This window comes from Syngnathus acus, chromosome 16, assembly GCF_901709675.1.
Source record: "Syngnathus acus chromosome 16, fSynAcu1.2, whole genome shotgun sequence".
Lineage (NCBI taxonomy): Eukaryota > Metazoa > Chordata > Actinopteri > Syngnathiformes > Syngnathidae > Syngnathus > Syngnathus acus.
Window position 1 is genome coordinate 10,482,543 of NC_051101.1, and position 23,187 is coordinate 10,505,729.

The 23,187-nt window shown below is 43.2% G+C and overlaps 1 protein-coding gene and 1 pseudogene across 3 annotated transcripts; one reads left to right on the forward strand and one right to left on the reverse strand.

The window, feature by feature from the left end:
- Positions 1-95: 95 nt before the first annotated feature.
- On the reverse strand, positions 96-12,805 carry chn2 (chimerin 2). 3 transcript variants are annotated; one of them, XR_005100671.1, is made up of 14 exons: positions 12,361-12,803; positions 8,947-8,985; positions 7,577-7,632; positions 7,460-7,491; positions 7,264-7,377; positions 6,928-7,198; positions 3,819-3,902; positions 3,110-3,194; positions 1,940-2,113; positions 1,805-1,882; positions 1,520-1,657; positions 1,347-1,452; positions 490-827; positions 96-415 (listed from the first exon to the last, which is right to left on the reverse strand). XR_005100671.1 is itself a non-coding variant. In XM_037274454.1 (14 exons), exons 2-14 carry the CDS (start codon positions 12,407-12,409, stop codon positions 656-658), a joined length of 1,398 nt encoding a protein of 465 aa, XP_037130349.1. In that variant the 5' UTR covers positions 12,410-12,536; positions 12,659-12,805; the 3' UTR covers positions 96-655. The 3 variants fall into 3 exon arrangements, 2 of the variants coding, with proteins under 2 accessions (XP_037130349.1, XP_037130347.1); XM_037274454.1 differs by having other exon boundaries at positions 96-827; positions 12,361-12,536; positions 12,659-12,805; XM_037274452.1 differs by having other exon boundaries at positions 96-827.
- Positions 12,806-14,902: 2,097 nt separating this feature from the next.
- Positions 14,903-18,196, forward strand: LOC119135822 (annotated as a pseudogene).
- The last annotated feature ends 4,991 nt before the right edge of the window (positions 18,197-23,187 follow it).

Here is a 23,187-nt window from a genome sequence, read left to right on the forward strand (position 1 = left end):
TTAATTAAATGTGCAGTCACGCTGAGCAATTTATGACAGTCATTCTGGGCGATGTTAAAATTCCCAATCGAGCTCACCTACAATATTTGCTGAGGGACTTTGAACACAGCTTTTTTATTTTCGCAACTCTTTTGTATCCAGACACCAACTAAACATGCATCATTCCCCAACCGTATATATATTACTGTGACAAAACAATGGGATTCCGAGTAAAAAGACAAAAATAAACATCTTTACAAAACAAATCTGTACACACGTTGGGAAAAAAAGTGCTTCATGAATTGACCAATTGTCTCATCTTCTTCACCTACCATGGGGGTTGTGTTGTTTCCGTAAAAACTTGGATGACATTCCCACAACTGATCCAGGAATTGCACGCGTGGGAAAGTTCACTCGTAATTCACACGTTCACAGACTGCACACAGGAGGGTAGCGGGGCACTCTTCAAATAAAAAGGGAACAGCGCTGTGGCTTGTAAACATCTCATACCTGACGGTCTTGGCGCTCCGTGACAGATAGAAACGAGACAACGTCAACACCAAAAAGAGTCATGCATGAAAGGCGGCTCCTTAAGAGCATCGTGATTGACTCTCCTCAAAGCTGGCTTGGATTTCCTCTGGTAGTCAGAATAAATAAGCATCCCTGGTCCCGACAGCTAGAATAAGACATCTTCGTTCTCGATCATGAGTTGCACCACAAGCTTCTGTTGCCTCATGTCGTTCAGCGTGGTCAAGGCGTTCTGCTCTGGGGGCTGCATCAGAGTCGGACCAAAGACGATGCCCAAGTTCTCAGAAGTCATGAGATTGTCCTTTTCGAAGGTTGTTACCCTGGAATGTGACAAAGACGAGCTTTGGAAAGGATCGAGTGGAGCAATTCTCAATTCTGTTATTGTATGGCAGCAATCTATTGTGACAGGCAGAACTAATAAAGTGCTCTTATGTTACCAGCACACATCATTAGTTCAGTAGAAATACTTTTTATTGACGTTTTTGTCTGGTGACGTGGTTTAGGGGTTTTCGAAAGTTAAATATGTGCCTTGGCTTAAAAATATGTTGGGCTGTAGATGACATTAGTTCCAGCAATACCTACGAACGCCACTAGATGGCGGTAATACCACAAAAACCCTGTCAGGCTTTTTAAACGGATGTGTAGTTTTACAATAGTTCTATTAGGTAATTGGGGTTTATAAGAATTTTTTTTAATATATATAAAATTGATTAAAAAAATCTCATTATTTTGACTTAAAGTAAATTTTTACAAAAAAAAAAGAAAATATTTATGGTGATATTTGAGTGGCGCTTATTTTTTTTGCATTGTGTTTGTCTGCAATATCTTTTGTGCCTCACCTTTTAAGGTGAGCCATCAGGTAGCGTAAAGTCTCATAGTGAGCCGGGGGAAGCTGCAGCAAACCCTCGTGGATGGCCTCTAGTCTGCATTCAGCATTTGGAATTTCTGCGGAAATGATTGAAATGAGTAACATGTTAAAAAAAATCCAAGCGATGAAACGAGGAGTCCGTACTTGCAGCTTGAATGAATTTGGGGTACAAGTCAAACGTAATGACAGGGATGGGGAGGTCTCGCAAGTAAAGCTTCAGAGCGCCGGCAATGATGTTGATGTCTGCATAGGCACTGGCACTGATGTCGGCCTTTTCACCTTCTGTTGACGAGAATACAAACAATATTTGTAGTTTTCCACTGTAAAATATTCTCACCAAATTTGAGCAAATTATTCATTTTTTTTTTTCCCAGTCATGGGAACATATTTTTCAGTCAGCTTATTCAAGATGATGTGAAGATGACAAACCTCGGTCAAAGGCGAGTCTAACGTCCTCGATGTGCTCTGAAAAGCCGGACACTCTGTAGAGACCTTCCGATTTCATACCTGCAACACAAACGTCGTCACGGTGTGCACGCAGGAATACCGCCTCCGCCATCTTACCTCGGAGCTCAATCTCTCGGATGCAGAGATCCACCACCATTGGCCTCGGGGTGTTATGGGCCTTGACCAGTGTGGTGAGATCACAGCTGAACACTTTCTTTATCCGCCGCAGATCCGGTTGGCAGTCGCTTGGAACCAGTTTGGAGCACTGTTTGTGTACATTCAGCCCGCAATCTACGGGGGGGAGGAGATAACGAAAGGGCCATCAGCCTCGGCAGCCGCGATAACCCAAACACAGCGGTGTGAGGCTTAAGACCAAGTGAAAGTGACGAGTGCTATCACACGGCACGGCCGCTCTCGCTTGCTTCACTGCGCAAATATGAGATAACGACAACAGGAAGTCGTTAGAGTTACGAGCAAAGTGTGTCAAAGATGTCCGACGACAGATTTGGGATTAAAATGGTGGCTAGTGTCCTTGTAGCGATGCATCAGAGTTAGAAATGGAGTGAGAGAGAGGGCAAAGATGTTCCTTCTGCTTTCAAAAGCACGAGTTCTCATGGTGCAGGCTAAGCCTCCGGCTTAGCAGCGTGGAAAATGCGTTAACAACAAACACTGTGTTTTGGGGGAAAAGCTGCCAGGTCTTGATTTGTGTCTGTGCTCCAAAAATGAAATCTTGTGGTGGTTTATATTTAGTTACATTTGACCCATCTATAACCTTTCACACAAACATATAAGTCATTTATATTTTTAATTGAATTTAAAGGGAATAAGAAGAGATGTTTTCATCGGACGGGGAGCTCGTCTGCTGTGATCACTCCCACAACAGCGCAAACGCCTGTTTCTGTCTGCTCGCATGAAGCCAATAATACACCCAGAAATGAGAACTCCACCCATGCAGCGGAATTGCATTGGGCATCAAAATGGGGCCCCGGCGTTTGCTCAGTGTTTCTAAAAGGAAGGATGATGTAACTCGGAGGTAAACATGTTCCCATCCGAGCTTTTTGGGAAGGCGTTACATTCAAAATGAGTGAATATTAGCACACACACAAAAAAATAAAAATAAATAAAATAATAATAAATATTTATAAAATAATATTAAAAAAAATCAATTATATATGGGTTGATAAGAATTTGCAATTCACAACTTAACTCGGAGTTGGGTTTCGCATATGCCTTGTGACCGACAAGAAATTCTTTGTCTAGTGAGTGAATGCTCCGCTATGGAGTTACCTGAGCAGCGGACACCTTGGGCAATCAGACCCCACATGAAGTTGGCGCAGTACTCGCACCAGTGTGGGCCTCGAAAGGTGTGTACCTGCAAGTGGACAACCCACGATTACAAACCCACAGTTGAGCATTGCACCTCCATGTCCAAGTTGAAGAATCCTTTTGATGGGCAACACAGAGCTTACTTTGGGATGGGGTCCCTCAGTGGGCTGGCAGATTAAAGGATTTCCGATTATGTGTCTAGCATCTGCTGCTAGGCAATCAAATACATGCAAATCTGCAAGTCATGTTTGTGCATCCCAAAACATTATAAGGATGACACCTGTGTGTAGTCAAAACACACACCTTCCAAATATGGAAAGACTGAAATGAACATATGGCTGATGCTTAGGGATTTGTTTTTGTTCTCAAATGACCAATTGGAACTTTTGAAACTTAATAGATATTCTCAAAAATGAACTCAAAACTGTCTATAGTGCTTTCAGGACATAAAATGAACCATTACTTTATTTGGAGTCAATAGAGTAACACAAAGAGTTTAAAATCAATAATCAATACGTTCCGCTGTAAATGGGGGGGGGGGTCATTATTTACGCATGGAGATCAGCTGTGTATGCTTCCATCAAAACAACACTTTAGCTGCTAATGTAAAACGATATAATATCTCTATTTCCATTCAAAATGTGCACACGCAAAAATAAAAACAGCTCACCTTGAAGTTATGGATCTTCTCATAGGAGCACTGCTTCTCTGTGGTGTCTTTCAAAGCGCTCTGTCTCACCAGAGAGGACGAAATCTGCGGACAGGAGGCCAAGAGTTTTAGAGGCTTCCACAAAAGTGTCTCTTTGCTCCCAAGTTTGACTCCCAGCGCAAACGCTAACAATTCCTGTCGCTTCCGCTCTTGTCTTTTAGCTTTATGGTTAGTCAGCTCCCCCGCTAAACCTCCTCGGTTATTTTCGGCCTCCGTACTGGACTGTTCCCACGGACCCTCCATCTCCTCCGGAGGAAGATGCAAAAAGGGTGCCGGCCGGCTAATCCGCTCCCCTCTAAGTTTAGAGGGCAACTGATGGCTCCACTTCTGGCTTCGACGGGGAGGGGAGACGAGGAACAAGATGGGCAGTTGGGTGGCCTGAGGGTTGGAGTGTGCCTCGCACAATGGCCCTCTTTCACACGCCCAGAAAAGAGCTAGAGAGAGAGAGAGAGAACAGGCTCTATGATGGGGAGGGGCTGTGGGAGGGGAGGTTGCTGTCAGGACTGTTTCACACAGCTCAACAGCTCTGTAAAGCGGGATCAATAGTGCAGACGCCCTCTTTATATCACAGAGCACTCTCACATTAGCCTACTGCCTTCCGGACACACTCCACTCCACTTAGCTGCAGATTCAAAAATGCCAGCAGCACGCAGAGAGCCAAGCACTCGGGCTTCCTAAATGTGTCACAAAACAGAACCCGAGATTATTGGGCCGGGACAGATGAGGAGCTTCTGAAGAGATCATGACCTCTAGCTTTGTTAGATAGCTGGTGGAATTCCCCACCCTAACACACGCGTGGAGTCTTCCGGAAACAGTAGCAAACAATTTTCATCAGTCACAAGAAGAGACAGAATCCGGGGCTGGGGGGGATTACTGCCATAATCCAGATATAGGAAATAATCCGAGAGTGCTCAAATCCATGTAAAAGAGCAAAGGAAGCTCATTTTGCCATACGGTGGTTTAGCAGTGGGGGGCTGTTGCTAAGGTCGAGTTGAATTTGTGCACGTAAGCAAGTACAGGAAGCCTGTCAACTGCCCTTATTATCATTCCGTGACTAGTCAACACAAGAGAACAAAAAACACACAATTTACACAACACAAAGAAAGAAAGAAACACGTGAATAGTTAAATTCTTTAACGCAGGAGAACACAATAGCGATTAGCATTGGTTGACTTTAAAGGTGTTTTAATTTAAAAATTTAATTTAATTTATGAATTATTGTTTATATTTATTATTTAAACATATATTAATTTAATTTTAAATTTAATTTCATAACAAATATTTTATTAAAACAAAAGCAAAACACACTTGTGGCAGCTAATCTTTCGGAAGCACACTGAACTGGAGTTTCATGTTTTTTCGAGGCGATTTTCAAAATTGACTTTGGAATTCTTTTTCCCTTTTTGTCCTCATACTTAAAGTTAAAGGATCGCTGCAAAGACTGACATGGCAGCTGTCACTGAGCGTGACATTCTTTGAGAAGACCTACACATACCAGAGGATACAATTTAGCATACAAGTCAGAAGGGACAGATGAGAAATATATCACTGGATATTTTAGCCTCAAGAAGGGAGGGGCGGGGGCACGAATGAGCTTTGTCTACAGGCAGATGGCCTCTTGTCTGGCTAAAGAAAAGACATGGAAGAAAAGGACAAAAGGTGGTCACACACAACAAGCTCAGCTTTCTTTTGGACTGCCTTGACTCCTTTTATTCCGAGTCTTTGTGAGGGCACAAAGTGGACTCGTGTGAGTCCAAAATTAGTCGAAATCGAGATTTTTTTTCAAACGAGGGGGTATTTACTGACAGAGCAGGTTATTATCTGTACAAACAACAGAGACATTACTGTGAGGATCATTTCAGGGGAAGTAACCAGACCAGCCTGTCCGGCACCTCAGCCAGTCAGAGTGGTGAGGATCAGGAGGAATGTGGTAGACGTCTGACCACATTCAGCATGCAAAAGGAATTTAACTGAGGAGATAAACCTACAGGCCGAGTTCCCTTTTTCGGCCCCCGGGAAGCATTTTGGTTGCACCGTGAGCCCACAGCCACGCATTAGAAGGGTAAATACGTGCCATACACTGAAGCCACTGTGTAAGTGAAGCCTCAGGGCGCGGCTGTGCGAATGGTAAACATGAAGGTCAAAAAGACTTTTCCACATTTAAGCCATCAGAGGTGAGCTGGGCTTTTTGGATAAATCTAATCAAGCAAAAAAAAAAAAAAAAAAGGTGCAAACAGCTCAGATCATTGTATGCAGTATGAAAAAAAATATCAAAAAGACCTGCAGAGATATTTGAAATGTACACAAGACGACTTTCAGGACATCAAACATTGCTGTGACTCAAACGACCATTGATGATTGTCGGTCGGGTATCCTAAAAATGAACACACCGAGGCATTTTAAATCAATTGATGACATGTTGATCGATGGCCATTAGCTGTATTAATGTCTCGGGTGTCAGGTTACAGAAAAGCGAAGCGATGACTGATGCCGATAGGACAGCCGATGCTCACGCTCAGAGTTGTCACGTGTCGCCAAAATATTCTTTAAATGTCTTTAATTTGTTAGAAGAAATCACGTGGTGTGAATTAAACATCATAGAGCACACACATAAAGATTGCCCCCTAGTGGACGGATTGCTAAATCTCTTCCAGGGAAAAGGAGCGCTTCTTTACAAGACATTCACAGACCATTACGAAACTACCCGTGGAAAACAATGCGCTTTTTGTTTCAGCGTGGTTCATACGCATGCCACAGAGAGCAAAGGCCCCCATCCACTCGGTCATCATTACCTTTCAGAGAAAGCAATGAAGCATGGCAACACACACCCGCAGGCGGCTATCTGATAATGTGCACTTAACTCCCAGGACAACTCGTCCTCTAAAATCACTTTTGTGCCACTGTAAAAATGTAGGGCGAAAGTTGATTAAAATCACAGTATCACTCCGGATCTGTTCAAACGCCCAGATCACCGATATATGTACACACACGCAAGGAATTGAGTGTGTGAACTTGACATAACATGCTAACATTTTGAAAATTGGCTACTACCACACAGCCATGCACTCACCTGTTCATCCCTGACAAAGGTAACCCTGCGGGATTGTGTGTGTCCGCGGCTCAGCCTGTGCACCACCTTGTCCTTTAGCAGCGAGGTATACCCAAGATGCTCATAAATGGGATTTGCAGTCATTTTAGCGATATACTCCGCTGCCTTGGTCTCGATGTAGAGTGTGATGAGGGCGTCCGTGACCAGGTCGTGCACGGATTCGAACCTCTTCTCGGCGACAAAGTGCTTCCCATCGTAGAACAGCCTGTAGTTGAGAGTCTGCGGCCCGAATCTAGACGGATGGTTTGAGTTGAGGTGAGACAAGCGAGCTGGATGAATTAGCTTTAGCTTTGATACCTTAAGGCCAAAGTGTGCGTCCCGGGCTGTCTTTGGCTTTCCCTGATCAAGTAGGAACCATCAGCAGGCCTGAGAAGTTCATCTGCATACTCTCGAGAGATCATGCCATGGAACCTGGTACCAATTATAACATATTGGATTTGAAAGAAAAAAAAAAGTTAAACATTTTTAGTACAGTGATTAAATTTACACTCACTCTCTGCCGTAATATTTTGGCCTGCTTTCCATCTGTAAAACAAAAAAGATAGTCAACCAAAAAAAAAAAAAAACGTGAGCATACAAATATTTCTTCCGCTCCTATATACTCACTCACCTCTTTGGGACATACGATCCTTTTCGGTCTTGGGGCCTCCTGCTGTAATTGGTACACTGTTAGAGAAACATATGTGGACTTTAATTAAGGCCTGTGCGTGTGCAATTCAGTGCAAGTTGTAATTACTTCAAAATAGTAGATTGGACCCAAAAAAAATGTCGCCGATGTACATTTAAGAAGAGGTATACTAAATTAGAAGCTGCGAGGCGGCAGCAAGTGTGGCCCGGACATTGTAAAAGGGTGAAAGCTCGAAAAGAGGGAGGGAGAAAAAAAACCCACTGAAATCCTCCTTAAAGTAAAAGTAACTAACATGTAGTAGTCTTAAGTGTTATATATAAATGTTGTACTTATTATTAATTTGAATATTAAATTAATTTGAATTCAAAATTTGAAAAAGGGTGAATCCTGCCAACACAAATCTTTAACAGCAGTTTCAGAAGTCAATGGACCACTTATAGTAAATATTTAGTTGAGAACTTTTAGAACAAAGCAACTACATTGCTGGAGCTAGAGGGGGGCCGCAAGGGGCACTGTCACCCCCACTGAGATATACTTGGATCCCCCCAGGTGCCAGGTTAGGTAATTGACTTTGGGTATTTTATGATTTTCTGGTAATCTTTTTCCAAATTTCCCCTCGTGGCCAATACGGAACATATTATGAATATTTATTAGCATTTTCTGAAGAATATTTGGGGTTTCTAAAAGAAATATATTTTCGAGGGGTTTTCAGACCCCCTTGGCCCCTCCAGGACAAAATCCTAGCTCCATCAATGCAGCCCATAGTTCCTCAGCTGCAGCCCGTGTGAAGCCGAGCCCACTTTTTATCACAGAAAATTCTGCTGGAAGGGAACAAGCTTCCTCACTGTGTGTATGTTCATGTTTTTGTCAAAATGACTTAAGATCTGGGCGTCATCCATCCCTTTGACACAATAAGTGCTGATGGGACCAAACACAATGATTAGAAAAATATGCAGACATTTAATATATGGAAAACAAATGCAACAAAAGGAAATTGCTACAATGTGTCACAGTTTCCATTTGCACTCGTGTTGCTCCCCACTTAAAATGATTGGAGTCGCATCAAATATGGACGAGTGGATCCATTTCCTCCCGCAAGGCATAAAACACTGGGTGGAGAAGTGGGCGATATTCAGATCCTCTTCACAGAGAGAAAATCGTGTTTTCTCCAGCGAGCGTAACCTATTTTACTCGCACTCGAGTTCATGTTGCTCAGCATGAAGAAAGAAAGCCTCATTTGAAATCAATGTTTTTCATTCACATCACATATTGGAAAAGCGTGCGGATGGTTTACAAATGACTAATACACTTCCCACACAGAGGGCAAATTTATCGTTAATCATTATACTCACAGTAGGACTTCCATATTGGTGGTTGGTAATCCTCAGGGTCTGTAAAAACATAAAAAGTGAAACAGGTCACTGTGTCGCTCTCAACGGTGCAAAACAGCGTTGGTTTTTTTTGCCTCAAGGACAATCGATACATTCCAACATGTACTGGATCTATGGCACCAGCCCAGAACATTTAGTATGAGGAAATTACATTACAAAGGCATAAACTCCTGTTCATATTTTTTTTTATACCAAATACCACCTAAAAAACATTTAGCTATCCAAATATCACCATTTTTCTTGATCAACATTAAAATACAGTAGCGTAGTAGGTCAAAGTGTTCATCAAAAACAAAGATGGGTTTTATCCCCACAAAGCCAATTTAATGTTATTGTAAGTCACTGTAACGTGATATTTAATTTGAAAATTGAGTCTGGAGCTGATTTGACACTTCATTGTTAGCATTGCGGTAAAGTAGCCTTCATTAAAGTTTGTTGACTGAACAACACAGAGCAGTTAAGAGTAGTAAGTGCATCATGAATCATATCAACATGCATTCCTTTGCCCACCACACCCTTCAGGCCTGAAGTGGTGAAATAAAACACACCTGAGCGCTCCGGGGGATTAAATTTGTGTCAACTAGTAAGCACTTGTTAGATGAGGCTACTGTGGATCAAGCAGTAAAATAATATCGACGTCTAACAGCATCACCAGTTCGGATTTTATAAAGGCCATTTTCAAAGTATGAAAAATTAGCCTGTGCATTTGGGGGTTCATTTTCTTCAGCCCAGCCAGATCAAATTTCCTCATTCTATTCGTGGTTTCTCAAAACCTGATGTACACGATAAAGAAATGAATCATCACGAGATTGCGTTTGCAGATATGTTGCCTGTGTGGTTGGCTGGGCATTGCACTGTGCAAACCGAAAAGATTGATTCCACTGCAGTTTGTTCAAAGAATTTGATTTCATCTGATTGTCTGCCAAATACTCTTCTTGGAATCTACCATCCTGGTTTCTTTCGATTCGGAATCCAACCGACACTCCTCTAGACTCACAACATGTATGATGATGCAAATACGGGCAAAACATCAAAAGGGTTTTCATACTTCTAAGTGCCTGCCGATGGGGGAGAATGCCGGATGACACAGCTGGAGGCCAGCCCCCCGAAAGCGATTAGACGCATCGCCGACGAGTTCTTCTACAGTCGCATGGGCTCATTAAAATAATAATCATGTTTACTCGAGTGGCAAAGAGCATATTTGATGAATGAAGATAACATGCCTGCATTTTTGGGACCTGTGGGTGTATAATATAGACTCAGTAAAGTGCAACTATAAAAATAAAAAATTCTCTAAAAAATGTAAAAAATATCATACGAGTTTCAAAATCTAAATTTTCCAGATTTTTCAGATATGCACAGATAGTGTTAGAAAAAAAACACAAACACTGCCGCAAAGGGGAGCGGAGAGTGTGTAAATATTTCCCAGGCTGTTAGCAATTTAGCAATGATTCATTGGCCCATTGAGCAACTGCGGTGACAGAGACTCTCCACGCTTTGCTTTCTAGCTCCAGATACATCCAAAATGATGAATAGAATTGAGGAATATTGTGAATATATCTATATTAATCTTTCAGTCAGTAGACTTGACACCACTTTTAAATTTTATAATTTATCGTTACAATGCCGGGAATGTGATTTAAAAAAACAAGATATGAGCAATCAAAATAGTACAAAAAGGTCAGAATGTTTGTTATTAGCTACGCAGCTGAGGAATGCGTCCAGTCATCCTGCAAGGTTCAACGTTATCATTTTCTCCATGGACGCCGTGTTCTTGAAAAACTCACGTCACATTATAAGCTGCTAAAATCATGTGACTGCTACCAAGCTGTAGAAGAGCTTTGTAGAAGAACCAAGCTATTGTGTGTGTGTATCTCAGCAGTAGGGAGACCATCTGTTGTATGATGACCCAAGTCCAAAAAAAAAAAAATGCACCGAAGCCTTGGTGTCGATTCGAGCCGGCAGGTACGACCTACCACATTTCGATAGCCTCTGTGCTAACTGTAAAATCCAGTTTCACACGATCCTCAACGGAAAGGAGGAAAAATATGAGTGGAAAGACTTTTGAGGTGACCACCAGTATTTAGCAGGCGCATGTGCTGCGGGGTGTTGAGCAGAACACTTCGGATTTCATTCCATCTCTTTAAACGATGTTGTCATTCACATCCTGAAGCTCACAGTATTTTTTCTTTCTCTTTACTCCATCACATAATTTCTCTCTTGAGAGCCATGTGGGAAATGGAGCATTGTCGTGTGCATGCTCCTGTTTGTATCGATGCCAACAACATTTGGGATTATGCAGTTTGAAATAAACAGCTCTCACCTAAGACTGTGCATATTCCATGGCACTCTTGTTTTCACCGAGACAGGGTGTCGCGTTTTATTCAACCGTACTCGCAACGAGCTGGCGAGACAGAGTGAGCCAAACACGCATTTCTTTTGCAGCCAGAACAGACGGCCTGATTTGGGTCAGCAAACAGCACCAGCCAGGATTCATTTTGCCGCGTGGTGGAGATTATTCAAATGTTGAGTCTGCCTGCCAAAAAGCTCGACTTGAAAATAATCATACCCTTGCGACAACCACTCCATCGCTGGCGGCAACGCAGCTAGTAACCTCTGATAATTACGCCGAGTGGTAATGACAGCCCTCGAAATGAAAAGTGTTTCCTTCTAAAGCAAGCAAGGCAGGAGTCCAAAAAGTAAAACGTGTATCAAAGTGGCTGCTTTCTGAGGTCCACGCATAAATAATAATGCGGCCTAAAACATGTTATAACTCAAGTTATGTCAACAGGTAATGACGGATTGTCCCACCTACTGGGCACCGCATCAGGAAAATGTGACTCTGGCGCAGGCCAAAATACTTATTTCAATATACAACGGAATCTCGGTCCATAAATTTCATCGGGTGCAGAAACGTTTGTAAACTGAGTTAACGTTTCCTATTGAAATGAATGGAAATGCAATTATTCCGTTCCAACCTCCAAACAGTGGTAGCGATATTTCGGTATTTCTAATACTTTGGTTAAATTATTTAAAACCTAGATTTAGATCTTGATAGAACATTCCAAATTGCCTTTTGGTTTTTGTTACAGGTCAGGACAGGTTTCATTATACAAGATGCACTATGTCACTGTATTGTGTGGCATATTTGGGTTTTCACAACCCCAGAGAACTTCCAAGCATGGAAAGTGAAGTGCACTTGCCAAACATGAGCATTGCTTGCAGCCCACCACCAAGTGGGAAACTATGAATGTGATTGGTCCCAATTTAGCATGAGCATGCATGTATGCACAAATAAGACAGGTTATAAGGAAGACATTTCACGTGCTACTATACTCTATGTACAAATGTAAGACGGTGCATTTCAACTCTTACCAGATGACACGGACGAACCAGAGAGGCTTGAATTACTCGACGCTGCCATCTCGTCCCCTCCTCTCCTTCACTGCCGCTCAGCCAAGGTGCGCTCCCGGCAGCAGCAACCTCCTACCCGGCGGTGCTTCCATGACGCTCGGCTTGGACCTGACCGGACCGGACGCAGTCTTCTTTTTCTATGAATGAGCCAGCCGATCAAATCCTCGGAGCGCGCACGGTCGCCGATGAGTGGCGCAAGAAACGAACAAATGTAGGCTTCCCCCCCCCCCCGTTCTTCTTCTTAAGGGGAGAGACGTACCGCCTCCTCCACCACGAGAAGGTCCAGCGAACGTGGCTCACATGTCTACAGGTTGCCGATGCAAACGTACGGCAGCAGGCAGCCTGCTGCCTCCATGTGCCTCCCTTCCCTTCCTTCCAGGAGGCTCGCAGCGTATAAACACACTTGGCCGCCGCAGAAGCTCAGACGCGCCTTCTTAAAGTGAAAGTTGCACTTGCTGCACAGGAAGAAAAAAAAGAAAAAGGAGCCACCATCAAATTAGAAAACCAAATTACTTTACGACCCAATTGGACTAAGTATTCATATCGCGTCCAATTGAAATGTCATTTTCGGTCGACCTCATTAAAAACTATCTCAGATCGAAGGGGTAATCGCGCCATCTAGTGGCCCTAGTTTTGCGTCGCATCTGATGACGTCACGGGGGCTAACAACTCCCAAATAAGTGCCGGCCCCATCAAATAAGCGGAATGCGGATTTGCACGCATAAAGATTTTATTCCAAGCATTGAACAAAGTATTTTAATTTGGATTGCTCTCCAGCAAAATCAAGCAATTACGCACACATTAAAGGTCAAGAAAACATGCAAAATGATATGAAATCAAATTTCGGGTGCAATCATTTGAGCGAAACAGAAAAGAAGAAGTCAACCTCACTTGGTTACAGACACGGTGACCGAACGCATTTTTTTTTTCTTCAGAAGGACCCAGACGCAATTAAGTTGAAATGCAGCTCCTTGCACTTCAGATGGAAAGTCCTCCTCCTGTCATTTGCCGATGCAGCAGGAAGACAATGTGGACGAACGAGAGCTCAGCCGATTCTGGTCGTTTACAACAACCACGTGAGGCTCATGCTGCAAATCACCAACAGCGGCAGGGAATGCGAGCAACGGCGACCCGCGCTGGCAGTGACTTTGAGTGTGAAAGTCTTTTCCTCAGCCTTTCCACTTTGGGTGTCATGGTGACCTTGTACTTGGCCTCGTCCGTCAAGCTGAGTGGTCCGATAGTCAGGTCTCCGTTCTTAGGGTTAAAATGGATCTTCTCTTTTTTGTAAAGTGCCCCTTCGGTGAGTTTCCAAGTGTCTAGAGGTGTTCCCAACACGGTGTTTGTCGGTTTTGGATTTGCTGGGTCTGGCTTAACGTCGGCCTTCTTTGTCTCGACGGGTTTTTTCGTCTGATGATTGGTTGTCTATGGCGTCGCTGTTTCCCTCCTTTTTATCATCGGTGGTTCCCACTTCGTCGGCTTCCTTCTTTTCGTTCTCGCCGGTTTTGTCCGTTTGTTTCGTGGCTTCGTCTTTGACCTCTTGAGTAAGTGATTGTCTCTCTCCTTGGTTTTGATGGATGATTGCACCCTGCTTATTGTTTGAGCCGGGATCACCAATGAGAGTTTGGGGACCACTAGCTTCTGAAGCAGTCTTGTCTTTGATGGCGTAGGAGAGAATCCGGCCGTCGCCGATTATTACCCATACGATATTTGTGTAGTCGTCCAGCGTTGCCTTCCCGGTGGCCAGGGTGACATTTCCACCTACTTTGCCATTGACTTGAATCTCAGCTGTACTGCGCTTCCAAACGTGAACCTTCTTGGCATCAGCTCGCGGACGGAACATCAGGAGCGCCCACATCAGCCAAGCCATCTTTCTGGTTAGCACTCTTCTGCCCATTAGGGAACCAAGGAAGACAAGGTACAAAAAAAGGTGCAACAACGACAAGCTCCGCGAGAGAGAGAGAGCGAGTACTCAGCCGACGGGACTATGTGCCACACTGAACCAACAGAGCTCAGGCGTAGTATATACCCCCAACGCTCGGCCTTCAAAGCAAACGACATCGGCCCTTTGGAAACGACAAGGCGCTTGGAAATGTCATACACGCATCATCGCAAAGACGCAAAGGGGATCAAACGCAAAGCTTTGAGACGAAGAAGACACCTGCTGACGCATTACGAAACCAGCAACTTGACAGGACGGGGACTCCGTGTGCTAACCAAAGACGATGTTTGGGGAAACACTAGCACAATTCATTGGAACCTCTCATTAAAGTTCAAATACGAATTCACAAGAAAGCCGACACTTTCCACACGAATGAATTGTTTCTTTCACAAGCCTTTTACCATACTAAATCTATTCAGATTGAGACAAAATAACGACTGTTGATCTTTGAGCACCTGCAAAGAAACACATTAAGAAGCAAGCCACACTATCAGTGGCTGCTGTTAAATACTGGAATAAAAATAAAAAATAAACTGATGAAGAGCCTTTTGAAACAAAAATACAATGCGTCGCATTCCATATGAAATCTATGGTGACTTGTGCTTTGAAATCTCGTGTTGTCTACAATACAGGGTCGTGACTGGGCTGTTGGTGTGTGCAAATGTTGACAGCGGCACCTCGCTAACTGTATCATAGGCAATGGATCTCATAAGCTGGGTGACTCCAAAACTCCCAAAATTGATTAACTTGTTACTGTTGCATTCAAATCAAATTGTCCAACTCAGTCCATTTTTTCCCATTCGAATCAACATGTTACCAAACTTCCAGTTGAATTATCGAAATTGCTGTATTCAAATCAAATTATATATATATTTTTTTTTTTTCTTGAATGGGACTTGATAAGCAGAATTGCTTCAACCTGTCAACCTTTTCGACAAGACATGTATCATGTATAGTATCAAATGAAATGGTAAGGGATGTATGTTGATGTATTTGCCCAAATAAAAAATAAAATAAATTAAAAATTAAATAAAGGGAAAAAATGGCTGCTTGAGTCAAAAAGGCAACGCTTGATACCGTGATACAAAGAAACCGATTGGCCTTTGCCACATCGATAAAGCCCAAATTTGGTGTCAAGTACTTATGAAAGTCCTGCGAGGAAGCATTTCCGGGAACGAAACATTGCCGATCACGTGGTTCTTTAACGATCACGTGAGGTTGCTTTAGGTTTTGATCATGTGACTCGGTCTCCACTTTTACGCGATTGACTGTCTTGTTGAAAAGAAAAACATGAGGTGAGTTTTAACCCACATTTTGACATCATTTAATTCCACCGACATTTTTTTTTTTTTTTTTAAATCGTTTAATTTCAACACCACGCGTTTGAGCGTGTCGTTTAACATTTGCACGGACTTGTAAACACTGACAGAGCTTGGCTCGAGGACCGTGGGTGTCCTGTTCCTACTCTGGACCGCTCACGTTCCAGTCCAAACTCGCCGATGCTCGTCCTTTTCTGCCGAAAGTCACTTAATGTCAGCAGCCTCAACGGTGTGGATCCCGGAGCTCCTCTCTTTCTCACCCCCTTACCTGGAGAAGGGTGCCATTGACGAAGGTAGATTGTGTCTATATCGTTTCGTCTATCGACAATGCGATATATATATATATATTGTTTGTTTGCTCCAGCCAGGAAATTAAGTGCAGTTGGGGAGCTGCCTGGCCAAACGTGAAGAGTTATGCGGCTACCTGACTGTCAACAAGAAATACAACAGTAACCTCTTCTTCTGGTTCTTCCCCGCACTCCTGGTAAATTCCTTTCACTCCAAGCATTCTTACTTGAGCCATAAAAATCTTGCTACATAACAAACCACAAGATGGTGCTGAAGTTGTTTTGGGTGACTCTTCCAGCCATCCAGCCATGATGGAAAGGCCCCGATTCTGCTGTGGCTGCAAGGGGGCCCTGGAGGGACCTCTATGTTTGGCCTCTTTGTGGAACATGGACCTTATGTGGTTTCCAAAAACATGACAGGTAAGAAAAAGCATATAACTTTGGCAAGTGTCTGTTCAATAACTTTTGTGCGATTGCAGTGAACCTGAGGGACTACGCCTGGACCTTGAAATATTCCGTTTTATACGTTGACAATCAGTAGGTGGCATATTTGGATTTTTGCACTCGATAGAACATTTCAAATTGTTTTTTGTTTCAGGTCGGGACAGGTTTCAGCTTCACCGACGACGACCGCGGTTATGCACAGAATCAGGATGACGTTGGCAGAGATCTGTACAGGTGCAACATTTATTCCGTGACTGTCATTTTCTCACTTTGATTTATTTCCCCCCCCCCCCCCCCCCCCCCCCCCCCCCCATTCTGTCGCTTTCCAAGTGCTTTGATCCAGTTCTTCCAACTCTTTCCCGAGTATCAGTCCAACGACTTCTATGCAACCGGAGAGGTAAGTTTGGCTTTTTGAAATCAGTTTCATCCAACAATAATAAAACCGTGCGTCTCTGCAGTCGTACGCGGGGAAATACGTTCCGGCCATCTCTTATTACATCCATAAAAACAACCCCACGGCCAAGGTCAAAATCAACTTCAAGGGCATGGCCATCGGTGACGGCCTGTGCGACCCCGAAGTGGTGCGTAGCTGCCGACGCGAGAGTCACAAGTCTTCCACGGGAATGTGACATTCTCATATCTGTCAGATGCTGGGTGGCTACGGTGAGTTTTTGTACCAGACGGGCATGATCGACGAAGTTCAGAAAGACTACGTCAACAAACAGACCGACTTGGGTGTGGTGCTCATCCAGCAGCAGAAGTGGGTTGAGGCTTTCAAGGTACCTCGTGAAAGGAACTACTCAAATAAGGATATTCAGATTTGTGTTTTTTTTTTTAATCATTCCTTTGTCCTGTCAGGTTTTTGACAGCTTGCTGAATGGTGACTTGGCGCCGTATCCTTCCTTCTTCCAGAACGCAACAGGCTGCACCAACTATTTCAACTACATGTTATGTCAGGTACACGGAAATATTGTCATCAAAACAATAATGATTTTTAAATACACAGGTGTCCCTAATGAAGCGTCCACTGCATTTCCATATTTGTGAATGTTTTACGTCAGGAACCCGAAGACCAGGAGTACTTTTCCACCTTCGTGACGCTCCCTCAGGTGCGGCGTGCCATCCACGTTGGCAAACTTGAATTCCACGACGGCTCGCAGGTGGAGAAGCACCTGATGCAGGATGTGATGAAGAGCATCAAGCCCTGGCTGGGCGTGCTCATGGACCACTACAAAGTCAGGACTCCAACAAAACTGATGAATGATTTGAAGAGTTGTGTATTTTGAGACCATCTGTCCTCCTTCACACGCAGGTTTTGATCTACAGCGGTCAGCTGGACGTGATCGTGGCGGCTCCTTTGACCGAACGGTTCCTGCCCACCGTCAACTGGACCGGCGCGGATGACTATAAGACGGCGCCACGCTTTCATTGGAAGCTTCAGCCCGGCGATACGGAGGTGGCCGGTTACGTAAGACAAGTGGGGGAGTTCAACCAGGTGAGCTCATGACCCGGGAGTGGATAAGTACTCAATTTAAAAAGAGACTTTTTATCACGCAGGTCATCATCAGAGGCGGCGGACATATTTTGCCTTACGACCAGCCGGCGAGGTCTTTTGACATGATTGACAGATTTCTATCAACGCGAGGCTGGGCATGAAGAATTCACACAATCACCCGCTTTGATGAGCGTATGTAAATCAGGTTCATTTTATTGTTGCTGTAATTACTGGATTTGAACACGGCATTCTTTTTTATGTCATTATCGGGCATCAATGACAATGACTTTTGATCTGTATGGCTGCAAAGTTTGTTTTCTGAATGTTTTTTTTTTAAGCATTGCACTCTTATGGATTATTTTCAATGACAGGGCTCAAAATGCCTTTAACTATGATCATTTCTGTTTTCAAATCGTTGCTGCTCACTAATAGTGATTATCCAAAATGAAATTGTACAACACTCATATCAGCCTGCCTTTGGGGTTAATAATGCGGTTTAATATGGCACCATAACAGTATTGAATGTTATTTCCTTCTCAAACAAAATTTGCTTTTAACTTGATTTGCCTTAAAATAAAAGGCTATTTTAAATAAACACGTGTCATAGAATAAAGTAATACATACAAACATCTGTTTCGAGGATTGTATTGACGTGCAAAGTGTAGTAACAACAATGCCCACCAGGGGGCAGTGTGCGCACATGTTCACAAAATGATTCACTCCGCTTCTAGTACTAATCATGACAATCATGATCTTGAAAGTAATACTAATTCTGGTCTTTGTAATTTATGCCTGTGCACAATGAAAATGAAACTCATAAATTTAATCAGTGGTTTAAAGAAGTGGTCCCCAACCTTTTTTGCTCCACGGACCGGTTACGTGTCAGAAATATTTTCGCGGACCGGCCTTTACATAAATAATACATTTATAATAAATATATGAACACGATGGAATAAAATGATACGACTGGCATAAAAACAAATATAAACAACATGAAAATAAAACTCACCATTACGTTGAATCAGTGGGAGCACTCAGCTTGTTTCTCAGAATCGAGCTGGTCCAATCTAGGCGTAATCGGAGACAATGCCCTTCTTGTTCACGTCTTTTTCTTTCAAACAATTCCGAAGGTTTGTCTTTTAATGCAGGATGCTTGGTCTCCATGTGCCGAAGCAGTTTGGAAAGCTTCATTGCCTCGTTAGCTAGCCTGTCACCACTCGGCGCATCACTTGTGGCGATAAATCCATATTAATATATGGATTCCAGAAATTGTGGCGATAAATCCATATATTAAGTAGGATTCCAGAAATTAAATGCATCTTTCCTTTTCTTAGAAGTCGTAGCTTCTTCATCTTCCGTCTCCTCATTGGGTTGTTTTCCCTTTCCGAAGAAGCTTTCCAAACATCTCTGTTTCTTGCTAATTTTTTTGCTAGCTTCGCGGGCTCGACAGGTGTGGCATGTCACGTGACCGGAACGAGCGTCTTGACCGAATTAACCTGTGTCAAGAGACACAGATGCGCCGACGGAAGTAATTGAGAGAGAATCGCCAAATGTTTTATATTTTTCAAAATAAATTCTTACTCATTTTTGCTAGCTTTGCGGACTCGACTGGGGGAAACATGTCACGTGACCGGGACGAGCATCTTGACCTGAATTGATCGTCGATAAAAAAAAAAAATATATATATATATATATATATATATAATGTATAATATATATACATATATATATATATATGTATATTTATTTGTTTATTTTTTTTTTTTTTTTTTTCTGTGCGGCTTGGTGGCCCCGGTACCAATTGATCCACGGACCGGTACTGGTCCGCGCCCCGGTGGTTGGGGACCTCTGGTTTAAAGCACATAATTGCAAATCATTGAACTGTTCAGACTCTATGAATAAGCAGTTGTGTCGCAAAGATCGACTGAGCTCATTTTGTTTTGCACTTCCCCAGTGATGAAATCATTTGAAGCGAGTCGTTTGGCTGCCTGTTGCTGAGCAAGTGCTTTATTTTCAGAATGTAACTGCAGCGATAATGTTGAACATCTGTACAAAACAAGCCGACGTGGGGACAGAAAATGTACAAAGTTATGCAAGCAAGGGTCAGTTTATGACATATAACAACCTATGTAAGCGCTGAAATGAGCCTCGACGTATGACAAAAGGCAACAAGTGCTGTATGCAAATTAGACGCATCGCCGACGAGTTCTTCTACAGTCGCATGGGCTCATTAAAATAATAATCATGTTTACTCGAGTGGCAAAGAGCATATTTGATGAATGAAGATAACAGGCCTGCATTTTTGGGACCTGTGGGTGTATAATATAGACTCAGTAAAGTGCAACTATAAAAATAAAAATTCTCTAAAAATGTGAAAAATATCATATGAGTTTCAAAATCTAAATTTTCCAGATTTTTCAGATATGCACAGATAGTGTTAGAAAAAAACCACAAACACTGCCACAAAGGGGAGCGGAGAGTGTGTAAATATTTTCCAGGCTGTTAGCAATTTAGCAATGATTCATTGGCCCATTGAGCAACTGCGGTGACAGAGACTCTCCACGCTTTGCTTTCTAGCTCCAGATACATCCAAAATGATGAATAGAATTGAGGAATATTGTGAATATATCTATATTAATCTTTCAGTCAGTAGACTTGACACCACTTTTAAATTTGATAATTTATCGTTACAATGCCGGGAATGTGATTTAAAAAAACAAGATATGAGCAATCAAAATAGTACAAAAAGGTCAGAATGTTTGTTATTAGCTACGCAGCTGAGGAATGCGTCCAGTCATCCTGCAAGGTTCAACGTTATCATTTCCTCCATGGACGCCGTGTTCTTGAAAAACTCACTTCACATTATAAGCTGCTAAAATCATGTGACTGTTACTACAAAGAGCTTTGTAGAAGAACCAAGCTATTGTGTGTGTGTATCTCAGCAGTAGGGAGACCATCTGTTGTATGATGACCCAAGTCCAAAAAAAAAAAAAATGCACCGAAGCCTTGGTGTCGATTCGAGCCGGCAGGTACGACCTACCACATTTCGATAGCCTCTGTGCTAACTGTACAATCCCGGTAATGTACAAATTCAGTTTCACACGATCCTCAACGGAAAGGAGGAAAAATATGAGTGGAAAGACTTTTGAGGTGACCACCAGTATTTAGCAGGCGCATGTGCTGCGGGGTGTTGAGCAGAACACTTCGGATTTCATTCCATCTCTTTAAACGATGTTGTCATTCACATCCTGAAGCTCACAGTATTTTTTCTTTCTCTTTACTCCATCACATAATTTCTCTCTTGAGAGCCATGTGGGAAATGGAGCATTGTCGTGTGCATGCTCCTGTTTGTATCGATGCCAACAACATTTGGGATTATGCAGTTTGAAATAAACAGCTCTCACCTAAGACTGTGCATATTCCATGGCACTCTTGTTTTCACCGAGACAGGGTGTCGCGTTTTATTCAACCGTACTCGCAACGAGCTGGCGAGACAGAGTGAGCCAAACACGCATTTCTTTTGCAGCCAGAACAGACGGCCTGATTTGGGTCAGCAAACAGCACCAGCCAGGATTCATTTTGCCGCGTGGTGGAGATTATTCAAATGTTGAGTCTGCCTGCCAAAAAGCTCGACTTGAAAATAATCATACCCTTGCGACAACCACTCCATCGCTGGCGGCAACGCAGCTAGTAACCTCTGATAATTACGCCGAGTGGTAATGACAGCCCTCGAAATGAAAAGTGTTTCCTTCTAAAGCAAGCAAGGCAGGAGTCCAAAAAGTAAAACGTGTATCAAAGTGGCTGCTTTCTGAGGTCCACGCATAAATAATAATGCGGCCTAAAACATGTTATAACTCAAGTTATGTCAACAGGTAATGACGGATTGTCCCACCTACTGGGCACCGCATCAGGAAAATGTGACTCTGGCGCAGGCCAAAATACTTATTTCAATATACAACGGAATCTCGGTCCATAAATTTCATCGGGTGCAGAAACGTTTGTAAACTGAGTTAACGTTTCCTATTGAAATGAATGGAAATGCAATTATTCCGTTCCAACCTCCAAACAGTGGTAGCGATATTTCGGTATTTCTAATACTTTGGTTAAATTATTTAAAACCTAGATTTAGATCTTGATAGAACATTCCAAATTGCCTTTTGGTTTTTGTTACAGGTCAGGACAGGTTTCATTATACAAGATGCACTATGTCACTGTATTGTGTGGCATATTTGGGTTTTCACAACCCCAGAGAACTTCCAAGCATGGAAAGTGAAGTGCACTTGCCAAACATGAGCATTGCTTGCAGCCCACCACCAAGTGGGAAACTATGAATGTGATTGGTCCCAATTTAGCATGAGCATGCATGTATGCACAAATAAGACAGGTTATAAGGAAGACATTTCACGTGCTACTATACTCTATGTACAAATGTAAGACGGTGCATTTCAACTCTTACCAGATGACACGGACGAACCAGAGAGGCTTGAATTACTCGACGCTGCCATCTCGTCCCCTCCTCTCCTTCACTGCCGCTCAGCCAAGGTGCGCTCCCGGCAGCAGCAACCTCCTACCCGGCGGTGCTTCCATGACGCTCGGCTTGGACCTGACCGGACCGGACGCAGTCTTCTTTTTCTATGAATGAGCCAGCCGATCAAATCCTCGGAGCGCGCACGGTCGCCGATGAGTGGCGCAAGAAACGAACAAATGTAGGCTTCCCCCCCCCCCCCGTTCTTCTTCTTAAGGGGAGAGACGTACCGCCTCCTCCACCACGAGAAGGTCCAGCGAACGTGGCTCACATGTCTACAGGTTGCCGATGCAAACGTACGGCAGCAGGCAGCCTGCTGCCTCCATGTGCCTCCCTTCCCTTCCTTCCAGGAGGCTCGCAGCGTATAAACACACTTGGCCGCCGCAGAAGCTCAGACGCGCCTTCTTAAAGTGAAAGTTGCACTTGCTGCACAGGAAGAAAAAAATAAAAAGGAGCCACCATCAAATTAGAAAAACAAATTACTTTACGACCCAATTGGACTAAGTATTCATATCGCGTCCAATTGAAATGTCATTTTCGGTCGACCTCATTAAAAACTATCTCAGATCGAAGGGGTAATCGCGCCATCTAGTGGCCCTAGTTTTGCGTCGCATCTGATGACGTCACGGGGGCTAACAACTCCCAAATAAGTGCCGGCCCCATCAAATAAGCGGAATGCGGATTTGCACGCATAAAGATTTTATTCCAAGCATTGAACAAAGTATTTTAATTTGGATTGCTCTCCAGCAAAATCAAGCAATTACGCACACATTAAAGGT